The 14,161-nt window shown below is 33.2% G+C and overlaps 1 protein-coding gene across 1 annotated transcript in view; it reads left to right on the top strand.

Moving 5' to 3' along the window:
- Nucleotides 1–11,120, top strand: part of LOC114340353 (ATP-dependent (S)-NAD(P)H-hydrate dehydratase) — a 29,322-nt gene extending 18,202 nt beyond the window's left edge. Inside the window, exons 3-4 of the mRNA XM_028291095.2 lie at nt 7,749–8,043; nt 10,914–11,120. Coding sequence (XP_028146896.2) covers nt 7,749–8,043; nt 10,914–11,107 — 489 coding nt within the window. The 3' untranslated portion in view covers nt 11,108–11,120. The remainder of the gene's footprint in view (nt 1–7,748; nt 8,044–10,913) is intronic.
- The last annotated feature ends 3,041 nt before the right edge of the window (nt 11,121–14,161 follow it).

Raw genomic sequence — 14,161 nt, 5'->3', positions numbered from 1 at the left:
GTAGGAAATATTTTTATTACAATTTACTTTAAGGTCTGGTTTTTTTACTGTTATTTTTTTTATTCTATTTTAAATTCACCCTATGCTAAACAGTCCACTAATAAAGCTCTCACTGAGTTAGTAGTCTCCTCCAAGATGATTTAATAGCTATGCAAAGTCCGCAGAAAGTGTGCTATTTGGTCTATAAACAAATTAGCGCTCCGAAATATTTTTTTCAATTATTGCTCTGTAACTCAGAAGATTTTAACGTTAAACCAGAAACACTCACAAAAAAATTTACTGTTATTTAATTCTGCACATAGATATTTTTTTCCGATTTCCTTCGGCGGAAATTTTCCTCGCAAAATTCGTGTTTTCCAAACAAAATCTTTAAGTGTCTTGAAGATGTGAACATTTGTATGTACAAAGAGGACCGGAATAAAAAGGTAATGGCTCAAAGATTGAAATCCTGTTGTTTATAACTTTGTCGCAAATGCCGGTCAAATTTGACCGGTTATACCTGGAACCACTCCTCGCAATTCAATTTTTTTTCTTCGAAAAGGGCACAGAAGCCATGCCCTTTTCAACAGCGTAAACTTAATTTAATTTAATATAATATTTTCTGCGGGGTTCTATTTATTTATAACCCAAAAAATTGTTTCTTTATAACATACCTGAGACCGTTCAAATAGTCCAATTTCAATTCTGTAAAGTACGTTGAATAGGTTTAGTGCTTTTTTTTATACGAAAATCATAGTTATTCTGGTGTATCATAATCTTTCTGGTTATTATTTCGACCGAAATTTTTTATTTAAAATTTTAGTTATTGCTAAGCTATTGGTTAGATTGTCGCCGGTCTCCTGATATACAGAGAGGGGCTAAATTATGGAATAAATTAATTTTCTCTAAAATGGACGATTTTAGAGAAAATCCCGAAACAGGTCGATTTTTATTTTTAAATTAAATTTTTTTGGCATATATTTCAAACTAGTGACCTCATCCATCCGAGCGTGATGACGTAATCGATTATTTTTTAAATAGGAATAGGGGTCGTGTGGTAGCTCATTTAAAAAGGCGTTCAATCCACAGTATTATATACATTAATATTATTATTTATACAGGGTGGCCAAACAAAAATTTTTTGAATTAAATTAATTGACGCAAAAAGAAGAATGTATGAAATTTATTTAACTCAAAATACATTCTATTGCTGTCAGAAAATAGAAAAAAATGTTTATTTGGCAAATAAACATTGCCTTTAGCTTAAATTAAATGTTCAAACTGCCAATAGGTAGGAGGGAGGCTGTTTGCGATTTAAGTTAAGCGAAAAGAAATGTTTATTTGTGAAATAACCCTTTTTTTCTATTTTCTGACAGCAGTACAATGTATTTTGAGTTAAATAAAATTTAAAAATAAAAATCGACCTATTTCGGGATTTTGCTCCAAAATCGTCCATTTTAGAGAAAATGAATTTATTCCATAATTTAGCCCCTCTGTATAATCTACTTTAAAAAATCTTTCATGTCATCATTTTATTTAATTATTGATAAATAATTACATCCTTAAAATTTTAATTGAAAATTGCAGATTTTTTGGATTTGGGAAAACTCGGATTTCCGAGTAAAATTTTTGTTGAAGGAAATCCTAAAAAAAATAACTTTGTGCAGTACTAAATTACGGTGAATTTTTATTTGAGAGTGTTTTTGGATTAAAGGAAAAATCTTAGAAGTTACAGAGCACTAATTTGTTTATAAATAAAATAACACACTTTCTGCGGACTTGTCATACCATACCCCATATTACTAATACATGCAATCTTAAGATTCGATTTTAGCAATAAAATAGCTGGTAAATAACTTTTCCCAAAAATGGAATTTTTTCGCTAATTTGCCCAGACTATCAATAAATGTTGCCTAGCCAATAAAATCAATAAACCGGAGCGCCAACCCAAATTCTGAGCAGTGTCAAAATGATAACGTTAATATCCCCAGTTGTAAGTAACTAGTATCGAAATGAATAAGAATCATGGCGGCATCGAAATTTTATAGCGACCTTGAAATGAATTAGAATCAGGACCCCGTTAACGTTGTAGTTCCTTTTAGCTCTATTATTTTGAACATAAGCAATAGCCTAAAAGTTCGACAGCCGGATTCAGTTCGCTTCGGGATACACCACAGGCGGCCAGTGGCGGCTTTTGGGGGTAGGCAGGATAGGCCGGGCCTACCCAATAATTTTAAGAGCTTTGAAATAGAAAAAGACATATTCAAAAATTATGTTAAAGCATGTAAATAACTTTTAAATGTACTAAATCACTCAATACATTAGCGTCCGTTAAGACAACTTTGTTATTACCACATTCACAGAAAGTATCGAATCGTATTTTAAATATCATAGGCCCGCTCGGAGCTGGCCGACTCCGCTCACATAAGATCTCCGTACAAAAAGCGTTCGAAGTGAAGTACCTTGCCGGACAACGATTTTTATATTGTCGTGTTATGCCTGGTGTATAGGCCCGATTCAAACTGGCCTTCGCTCACTTCACACTTCGCGGGGCCTCGTTGCCGATAACAGAATTATCGAATTGTAACTGACAAATTTGCACAAAGCAAAGAGAGAAGAATAAACCTGCTCTATAAATAATAAAATATGTAAACTATTTGTATATTTTAGTTCATAATTTGATTTAGTTTTTAAAATATAATTAAATGTAAATCTGTTACAGTTACCTTGTAAGTATTTTTATAGTGTGGGAAATAGAGGTTGAACCTCGCAAAATGGACACAAGTCCGGTTTTATTTTATTTCTGGTATATCAAGGGGAGCTTATTGTGAGGCTAACTTTTTCTTAAAAAATTTCGCCGCGGAACCCCCATTTCATCCCTTTAAAGGGGATAATTTGGGGTTTTTGGGAAACGTAGCCCTTCCTGTACGTTTTGCAAAAAATTTACTTTATAGTAAAATGAAGGGGACTATATTTCCTACCATTTATTTCCCGACAGCATATGTCTATCACCCACCGTTTAGCGGGGGTGGCGCCCCAAAGTTGACAAATTTTTAAAAAAGGAAATTTAAAAAAAATATGTTTCCCTAACTGTAATGAAAATTAAGAAGAAACCCTAGGGAAATTAATCACAAGTAAGTGGATGATTTTTTGGTATAGGTTTCATTTAAGGGGAATTGCCCATTTTTTAATTAAGGGGTGTTACATTTTAAAAAACCCCTTTTTCTCATTACCTATGCATTTTTTTAAAACAAACTTATACAGAATTAAAGACCACTATTTTCTCAACAAATAAGGTCCTATGCATTTCTTTCGTATCAGCAACCGTTACGGCACAGCAAACGGCGCCGCAAACCTCAGAAATGCTTTGGCGTGCTCCAGTTTTTGTTTTTTTTTCGTCACCTATTCATTTCATGGATAACGTACTTATGGAAAATAAAAGAACGCACTGTCTGATACACATTATGACTAATGCATATTTTATTTTCTTTGCACCCTAAAACCACAGTGGTGGCCCAAAATCAATTTTTTATTATTTTCTTAATTAATTCTCCTTTTTTTGGGTAGTTCCGGGGAAAATATGGGGGTGCATTATACAAATTTGTAAATAACACTAGTACATGGATAATCGCTGAAAGTTTTTTTTACTCTAGCATAGGCAGTTCAAATGGTATAAAAAGGGGTTTTTTAAAATGTAACACCCTGTAATTAAAAAATTTGCAATTGCCCTTAAATGAAACCTATATTAAAAAATCAGCCACTTATTTGTGATTAATTTCCGCAGGGTTTCTTCTTAATTTTCATTACAGTTAGGGAAAAATATTTTTTTAAAACATCTTTTTTAAAAATTTGTCAACGTTGGGGTGCCACCCCCGCTAAACGGTGGTTGATAGACGTATGCTGTCGCAAAATAAATAGTAGGGAATATAGTCCTCTTCATTTTACTATTAAGTAATTTTTTTGCAAAACGTACTAGACCTGGATCCCGCGTAAGAAAGAAAAGTTGATTAATAGCAAGCTGAAAATTTGTTAATAGCTTAACGGTGTCTAGTCGGACAAACTTTGATGCACGGGAACACTGGAACAAGGGAAGTTTTAACTGTGGAGCATGATAAACGTGTCGTCCTGACAAGTTTATGATTGTGAAAAATAGCAAGTTGTTTTTAAGTTTATTCGATAGCCAACGTTATGTAATATATGAGAAAATGTTTGTCCGACAAAAATGTTGGGCATTTTAACGAGTCCGACACGTAGAACATCTCACATCACAGGAATTATGTTGGTGATGAATAGCAGTCTGATTTTTGCTTGAGAGTTTAATGAAAGGTTAAAAAAGCAATTGGAAGTTCTGTCCGACAAAATTAATGGGAAGTTTTCGTAGTCGGACATTCTAAACAGGTAAGATATAGACAAAAATGCTGGTGATAAATAGCTTTCCGACAAAGACGAAATTTAATTAAGTAAATTATTCCTTACCATGAATGACTGTTGTCGGAAAAAAATAAGGGGTAGATTTTGTAGTCGGACAATTTAAAAAAATAATTTTTGAAATTTCAATAAGGGGTGATTATTCTATGTCAAAAGTACCTGCAATCAATTACAATCGATATCTTTCGATTTATCTCAACATCATTTAGATACATCACTGTAATACATATATAGTAGATCAGGCAAATTATATTATGGATTGAGTGGTCTAGCTATCTTTGTCTGCCACATGCGCGGGATCGCTTGGTTAAAAGAGATAGATAGACCACCTATCGGCTTTTTGCACTGTATTCCCTGTCTACCCTTATGTCTATGAATACATTTCCATTTAAGAAAAACTGTCACTTTTGACAATAATTCATAATAAATTGCAATCGTAACTTCAAATTTAAACTAATCGATTTATTTTGGCAGCAAATTATTTCTAGTCATGTGACATATTAATTACATTATTATTTCATTTGTAGAAAGTTGAGAAAAATTACGTTATACAATTTTAGTAATAATTTATTTAGGTACCCTTTTTCAATCAAGCAAAGCATTATAGCACGAAGAATTATATTCAATAGAATTTTCACAATTAATTATCTGGCAACTGAACCTCATTGAATTGATGACCAAGTATTTTACTAACTTTGTTCGAAAATTACTCAAAAATGTTCCGTTGAATGGTTTCACTTTTGATTTGGCTACTTAAAATTTAAACTGTTGACACTCAAAAATAGACACAAAAACACTCCATAGTTAATAGTCCTGTCGCCAGGGGGGGTACAACGGCCTCGTTAATTCAGATGGACTTACCCAAGTTTTTTTTATGTATTTTGACCCGTAGAACACGAATTTTTTGGGTAACAGTTGATCCGGATGTCGATAAGATTGTTATAGACCAAGAACTTGAGGAATCAAATAACAGCGATTTTTGGCAAAACAAAACAATATTTTGTATTTTTTGGGTCATTTTAAGCAAAAAATATTTCTACAAGTTTTTTAGTAGGACGCACAGTTTTCGAAATAAACGCGGTTGAACTTTCAAAAAATCGAAAAACTGCAATTTTTAAACCCGAATAACTTTTGATTAAAAAATAAAATAGCAATTCTGCTTAGCGCCTTTGAAAGTTCAAGTCAAATTATGTCGGTTTTGATTATTTGCATTGCTAAAAATTTATTGTGTTATTGTTAAACAAAGCTACAAACAACTAGTGCGTGAGTGATGTTTCTATGATTTCTCATTTAAAATCGAACGAGTAGGTAGAATAGGTACTAGTGCAATCAAGACTATTTCTACGTTACATGCGTTAAAACGCATGTAAAAGCACGGGAAACCCTACGTGTTTATAGCTTTGTTAAACAATAAAAAAATAAATTTTTACCAATGCAAATAATCAAAACCGATATAATTTGACTTAAACTTTCAAATGCGGTAAGCAGACTTGCTATTTTATTTTTTAATCAAAAGTTATTCGGGTTCAAAAATTGCAATTTTTCGATTTTTTTAAAGTTCAACCGCGTTTATCTCGAAAACTGTGCATCCTACGAAAAAACTTGTAGAAATATTTTTTACTTAAAATGGCCCAAAAAATACAAAATATTGTTTTGTTTTGCCAAAAATCGCTGTTATTTGATTCCTCAAGTTCTTGGTCTATAACAATCTTATCGACATCCGGATCAACTGTTACCCAAAAAATTCGTGTTCTACGGGTCAAAATACATAAAAAAAACTTGAGTAAGTCCATCTGAATTAACGAGGCCGTTGTACCCCCCCTGGCGACAGGACTATAATATAAATTTTAATTTCCAACACACGTGGCAAACAGAAACTCGGAGACCATGTACTTTCAAATACTACTTTGTATAGCACAAAGTGTCACACTGACAAATGCAGCGTTCTAATACATACTTCTAAGCATAATGTGTCATATTTACGTCTATACTTATAAGCACCGAAGTTTTAGACTCTTCACATTTTTCAATGTCGTTTACAGGGTTAAGATTTGAGTATGGAAAAAAATGTATACAACGTTTTTTGTAGGAAATTTTCCGTACTTTCTGATGCGCCTAATTAGAAAACCCTAAGAGATTGCTTTCACATGTTCTTTGCCATTTTTTATTGTCATTTTGAGAATATCTAGAACAAACTCCATCCAAAAAAATAATTGTTTTGCAATATATACATGCATTGATACTTACCTCACTGTTTTTGGAGTGTGCATGTATATATATGCACATGCAAATATGTATATATAAATAATAATGTACAACTAAAATAGCTTTATCAATATGTGACTAAGTCATTCTGAAAAAATGTTTTTTATTTATTTCCTTCGATTTGCCCAAACTTTATGTCCGACATATAACTTTTTGCGTTACAAAATATAATTTGTACATAAACAAATCAAAATTAACTTGCTATTTATCACCAACATTTTTGTCTATATCTTACATGTTTAGAATGTCCGACTAGGAAAACTTCCCATTAATTTTGTCGGACAGAACTTCCAATTGCTTTTTTAACCTTTCATTAAACTCTCATGCAAAAATCAGGCTGCTATTCATCACCAACATAGTTCCTGTGCTGTGACATGTTCTACGTGTCGGACTCGTTAAAATGCCCAACCTTTTTGTCGGACAAACATTTTTTCATATATTATATAACGTTGGCTATTAAATAAACTTAAAAACAACTTGCTATTTTTCACCATCATAAACTTGTCAGGACGACACGTTTATCATGCTCCACCGTTAAAACTTCCCCTGTTCCAGTGTTCCCGTGCATCAGTGTTTGTCCGACTAGACACCGTTAAGCTATTAACAAATTTTCAGCTTGCTATTAATCAACTTTTTTTTCTTACGCGGGATCCAGGTCTATACAGAAAGGGCTACGTTTCGCAAAAACCACAAATTACCCTCTTTAAAGGGATGAAAAGGGGGGTTCCGGGGCGAAATTGTTTAAGAAAAAATTAGTTGCATAACGACACCCCTTGATATACCAGAAAAAAAACCGGACTTGTGTCCATTTTGCGAGGTTCAACCGCTGTTTCCTACACCTACACTATTATACATAAAAATAAATTTATATTTGCATATTATGTAGTATTATACATAGCTATATGTAATTTGCTGGCCTGGCCTACCCAAAATTTTACCCCACCAGCCGCCACTGCAGGCGGCTCTGAAGAAGCTGAAAAGCAGAAACCAAGGTCAGCTGACGGTGGTGGTCCCCAGAATCGAATTTAATCTAAAGCTGTCTTTCCTTAATTATTTTTAGGTATTACTTTTTTTAGGTAATAGACGCTGATGGATTATTCTTGATATCCTTAAAACCTGAACTACTAAAAGATTACCCTGCGCCTCTGGTTTTAACCCCAAACGTAATGGAGTTTTGTAAACTTACAGGGGAACCATGTGATTCAAATTCCGATAAATTAGAACGATCCAAGGATATCCTGAAACTATTTGGACCAAACGCCCTAATTTTATGCAAGGGACACGATGACGAAATCCTTGCAAATGGAAAAGTCACTAAAGTTGTTGGAGGGGGTTCAGGAAGACGATGTGGAGGTCAAGGAGATCTTTTGGGTATTATACATATTTTTGTGTTACTGGCCACTACTCTATATTAACCGTTTAACAGTTAAAATAGAAGGGACTTTCAAATATTATGTTTTTTGCAATAACTGAGTTCTGGGACATAATTTACCAAAAAAGAAAAAAAATAGTAATCACTGCATCATTTTGGTGGTAGTTTTTTAGTTTTGTAGAGGTACATACAGTGCTAGTCAAAGGTCCGCCACCCTCGTATCTTTTGAACGGTTATACAGTGCCGGCAAAAAAAATCTTTACATTGCCAAATAAATCACCAAATTTGAAGACAATTTGCATGCGTTCTGTCTGCGTTTGGAGGGGAGGGGGGTAGCGTACTTGCAACGGCAATTATCTGTAGATTACGGACTGCTTGGCTTATTTAGGGTTATTCTGCGCATTTGCACTGTAAACAGTTGGCTTTGTGAGGGTAGTCAGTTTTAAACGTCTTCTCATTTACCCCGTAAAGTTTGAGATCGTCAAATTCTAAATTGAACTGACAAATATGGGTCGAAAGAAACTCACAAAAGAGGAGAAGATTTGTGCTTTAACATCACTGGAGAAAGGAGACTCTGTAAAATTACCGTAGCATGTGATATTGGTGCTTCAAAAGGGGCTATTTATCAACTGAAACGTTCGGCTGCAACGTTTCAGTTGATAAATAGCCCCTCTTGAAGCACCAATATCACGTGCTACGGTAATTACAGAGTCTTCTTTCTTCAGAAATGTTAAAGCACGAACTTTCTCCTCTTTTGTGAGTTTTTTTCGACCCATATTTGTCAGTTCAATTTAGAATTTGACGATCTCAAACTTTACGCGGTAAATGAGAAGAAGTTTAACCCTGACTACCCGCACAAAGCCAATTATTTACAGTGTAAATGCGCAGAATACCCTAAATAAGCCAAGCGGTCCGTAAACTACAGATAATTGCCGTCGCAAATACGCTATCCCCCTCCCCTACCCTCACCTCCAAGTGCAGACAGAACGCATGCAAATTGTCTTCAAATTTGGTGATTTATTTGGCAATGTAAAGATTTTTTTTGCCGGCACTGTACTTGTAATAGTGAAATTTGGAGGGAGGAAATAAACGGACGTAGGCTTCTTAACTAGTCATGACAGGTGACGTAATAGTGACAGATGACTTTACAGCGCCACTGTGACAGATAATTTTAAATGGTACCTTATGGCCTTAGAATATAAAATAACCAGGAAGTAGTATATGCGAAATGATCTTGAGCCGGGAAGGAGGTTGCAAATGGCGACCAGCTGTCAGATTTGCTTTCCATCTCCAGTGACGTACCCTTGAAAGAGGGAGAAAAGAAATTCCTAACGATTTTATTACATCTTTGATGTTAAACAAACAGCTTTAAATCAATAGCATATACGTATTAATAAAATATTTTGTTGAAAAGTCAGTTAAATACCATTTTTTATATGAATAACTTCAGTTAATTGATTGCATACACAGGAGCTTTACCAGATGGTACGCCTGTGCAAACAGCTGATCGAATACACACACACCTTCTACTTCGTTGACAAAAATTATGAGTCATCCGCAGACGTTCAAGATGGCCGGTTCGGCCAGAAATTTAAGGTGTTGTTGATATATGACAGACTCCTTCCTGTTTATTTTATATTCTAAGCTTATGGCAAGTGACACCTCGCTTGAAAGGTATTCAAATACCTATTCAGTCATACTAACTTTTTTGGGTTTAAATTGATTTTAATTTTGGTAAATAAATTAAATAAATATATTGTAGTTTTCAATCCTAATAGTAAATTATTAATATTGAAAATATTAAAAATATTACTAAAAGATTTTTAAATTGAAAACTTATTGGTACACTTTCCTGGTGACACCTCCAAGACTTCTACAATTTGCAAGTCAAATGGATGCTGCAGTGAAGATGGCGCTTTCAATGCCAGATGGCGCTAGCCACCTACTATCATCACTTCAGTTGCAATGGGTGGGAAAACCTCTCGATACGAATCAGTTAAAATATGGAGAACAGTGCCTACGTTCCTTCCGATGAAGGCTCCAATAAGAGCCGAAAATCGCGGTTCAAGGGACTGGACTGCCCTCCGTATTCTAATTGAAAAGTAAGATTGTTTTGCCTTCGCATTGCAACTGAATAAAAATGGTATACATTTTTAAAATATATTGTAGTTTCGCATTTAATTAATAAGAATTCAAATGCCCTCCTATGGCTTTTTTTGGCAAAAAAGTTGACGTTTTTCAATTCTCTAGTAGTTTTTACGTCAACGTCAACCTTTTTAACAAGTAACCATAGGCAGAATTTTGAATTTTTATTAATTAAATACGGAACTGCAATTTTATATTTATTTCATTTATTTATCAAAATGAGCTTAAACTCAAACAAAATTAGTATGACTGAATAGGTATTTTCAATACCTTTCAAACTAGGTATCACTTGCCATAAGGTCCCATTTAAAATTATCTGTCACAGTGGCACTGTAAAGTCATCTGTCACTATTACGTCACCTGTCATGACTAGTTAAGAAGCCTACGTCCGTTTATTTCGTCCCTCCAAATTTCGCTATTATAAGTATAACCGTTCAAAAGATACGAGGGGGGGACCTTTGACTAGCACTGCATATGTACCACTGAGCGTGCCCAGAAAAAAAAGTTGTAAAAATTTGGTAGTATGGATTTATACCATTTTCAAAATACCTTATTTTTATAGAAAAAAAAAAAAAACAAAAAGTATTAACTAATATTATTATATTGTTTAATTAAAATACACTGCGAGGCATAAGTTAGGGATACAGATAATTATGCTCACTTTCATCGTTTATTTTTTCATAAACAGATTAACAGATATTAATCTTCTTACTTTGCATTTTAGGTGGAGCTTTATCTACTTTCTTACATTGGGCTCTACTTAAAGGGGAAGAACCTGCCGTGGCATGTTTCGCAGCTGCAACTTTAACCAGGAAATGTAATGAAAGAGCTTTTGCAAAATATGGTAGAAGTATGACCACAACTAACATGATTGCAGAAATTCATAGTGTATTTGATGAATATTTTGAATTAAAATAAATAAAAACATTAATATCGAGTTGTTAGTGGTACATTTAGGCCTATTCTGTAACTACAAATCGAATAGAGGTCAGCAAGTCGAATCGGAATTTGTAGGAATTGGTATTCTGTAACTCATCTCGACCTCTACTCACAGATCACTTAACTCTCTGGTAGGTGATCTGTGCCTCTACTATCGGAACGTTGGGTTAGAAGATGATTTCGACTAGACAAGCCCTGTCGAGATCACATTTTGACATCCTAATTTGTCTTGACGCTTGCGCATTGGCATTAATATTGTTGTTTTGACGTTTGTTAAATTAATTAGCGATTTTAGTCTGTTTTTATTTAGATAATTGTATATTTAACTGTATATACTAATAATTATACAGCATTAAGGTTAATATAAATCTTTTAATATTAATATAAATATTAACAATTGCTACTCTAATTAATTTAGTGGTAGAATGTGTAGATTTGAACATATAGTGGATCTCAAACCCTTTTTTCAGTACGTCATTAATTTTGACGTCATATAGGATTTTAAGAATGTCACAAATCATTACATGACATTTTAGTTAAATCTGACAGTTGTCAGAATATTTAGATTTATATAAACATCAATATTTATACAAATATTTGTCAGAATAGTAATATTTAAAAGATTTTAATGTAAAAATAAATAAATATAAAATCACATTTCACTATACAATATACAAAGTCCGAATATACCAATGACATAAAATATTTATATTTACGTCGCTGAAAAATACTAACCTAGAAATTACAATTGTCATTTTACCATATGATCGATTATTTTTGTGTCAAATTATCTTTACTCGCCTCATTGATTGGTTATCTATTTACTATGCAAGGAAGAATACAGGGTAGAAGGAGTCGCGGAAGAAGACGCATCTCCTGGTTAAACAATTTGAGAGCTTGGTTTAATTGCACTTCTGCTGATCTCTTTAGAGCAGCGGTATCGAAAGTGCGAATTGCCGTGATGGTTGCCAACCTTCTTAGAGGAGATGGCACATGAAGAAGAAGAATCGCCAAGAAATTATACATCTATAAGTATAAATCCGTTTTAATATGGAAATACCCGTCAAGGAATACGTAATTTTCTAAGTTCAATGTATAATAACCACAGAGGTGCATTTTTTTCTGTCACTTCCAACTGTAATGCGTTAAGAGAGAATTCGATATTCTGTGACGCACTGAAAAAAGGGTTTGTGAAGAAAAACCAAAATTTTTCTTAGAGAAAAAACTTGCTACTATTTTACGTTCAGAGATAAAGTCTACTATGTAAAAATTTATTTATTTATTTATTAGACGGGAAATCCCCATTACCAGAAAATAATAGTACATGTTTGATTAAAGGCTATATCAAAACTAGTCTAAATAGCATCCTATTAAGAAAAGCTTAAAAGATACATATAGGTACATATTATATAATATATATACACATACAGAATGAACAAAAAGTTACTTAAATAATAAATCCATTAGATACGTAAGTTATCACTAATAAACTGGCACATATGTAATAGCAATATAACATTAAATTATTTCCAAAAGAGTTCTCTTAAACGACTGCAAAGAGTTATTAAACACATCCAATCTATCTTCTCTATTCATAAACTCTAGGGATCGATGGCATTGCCTTTGCATTTGAGAAGACTGTAGAAAAGTGATTAGCAAAGTCAACAATTTGTTGGCCACTGGTAGCAACTGAATTATTTAGAACCATGTTTTTTGGAATATTACTTGATGTTCTCCATCCATTAATGAATTTCCAAAAATTCTTTGGATTACTAATCAAATCCCCATTTACAGATGTCAGATAATTTTTGTAACACTCTTGACTCAATCGTTTACATTGTGCTCTCAACATACTAAATTCATAATAGTCCCTTTCACTATAAGACAGCTTATATTTTTATGTTTACTCTTTTTTAGTGATATCAATTCTCTTAATTCCCTAGAGAAGAAAGAGGGATAGCTGGATGTTCTAAATTTTTTCTGTGGAATGAAACATTGAATACCAAAAGTTAAGATAATATAAAAATCTGACACAACAGTGTTAATATCATTATGTATAAATATATTGTCCCAGTTTACTGAAAATAAAATACTTTATAATAGTTTAAATTAATTTACTTAAAATCAAAATAAAATTCCTCTATTTTAAGTGAATCTAACATTTCATTTTTCCCTATTTTAAAATCACAGGTATAAGAGGTATGGTGAATAGAGTCACAAAAAAGTGGATCTAAAGACTTACAACATTCCATTGAATTATCATTGGTAAAAAGAAGATTCAGAAATACATTTCTGCTATTTGGTGTATTAATCATTTGGAACATATTATAAAAACCGTATGTTTGTGCTAGATAAAGAGCTGGAGAACCTGAAGAACAGTTTACTTTAACACCATTATTAGAATTTGACCACTGTACACTAGGCAGATTAAAATCACCCACTATGTAAAACTTGGTATCATGGATATGTAGCACAGATATCTTCAATAAAAGCAGGCAGTGGTCACTGTATAGATAGTAAAGATGATCCAGGTGGTATATATACACCACCCACCACAAAACTTGTTCCCAGATATTTACATAAAATAAACAATTGTTCAATGCGGCTTTCAATTTTCACAATACTAGCTTGAATATGAGACCTCACAGCTATCAAAACACCTCCACCTCTAGTTTTACTACTGGTTAATAAATTTCTGTCTGCTCTAAAAACATTAAACTGTGGAATGCATATTTCTTCATCATATAATATAATCATATATTATATCAGATGTGAGCCAGCTTTCAGTAAGAACAACTATATCGTAAACGGAACACGAAATCACATTATTAAGTTCAATCAATTTAGTTCGCAGCCCACCAATATTTTGATAGTACAACTGTGATGGGGTCAATTTACGTTTTTTAAAGCAGTACGTTTGATAACTTTGGGACATCCATTACTATAGCGAATAGTATAGCTATTATCATGATCCTGCTCTAACTTCTTATTAAGTTCTTCCTGTGCTTTTTTGTACCGGTCATGTTGTAATTT

The sequence above is a fragment of the Diabrotica virgifera genome, chromosome 3, assembly GCF_917563875.1.
Source record: "Diabrotica virgifera virgifera chromosome 3, PGI_DIABVI_V3a".
Classification (NCBI taxonomy): domain Eukaryota; kingdom Metazoa; phylum Arthropoda; class Insecta; order Coleoptera; family Chrysomelidae; genus Diabrotica; species Diabrotica virgifera.
This window is presented reverse-complemented; position numbering and strand designations above follow the sequence as displayed.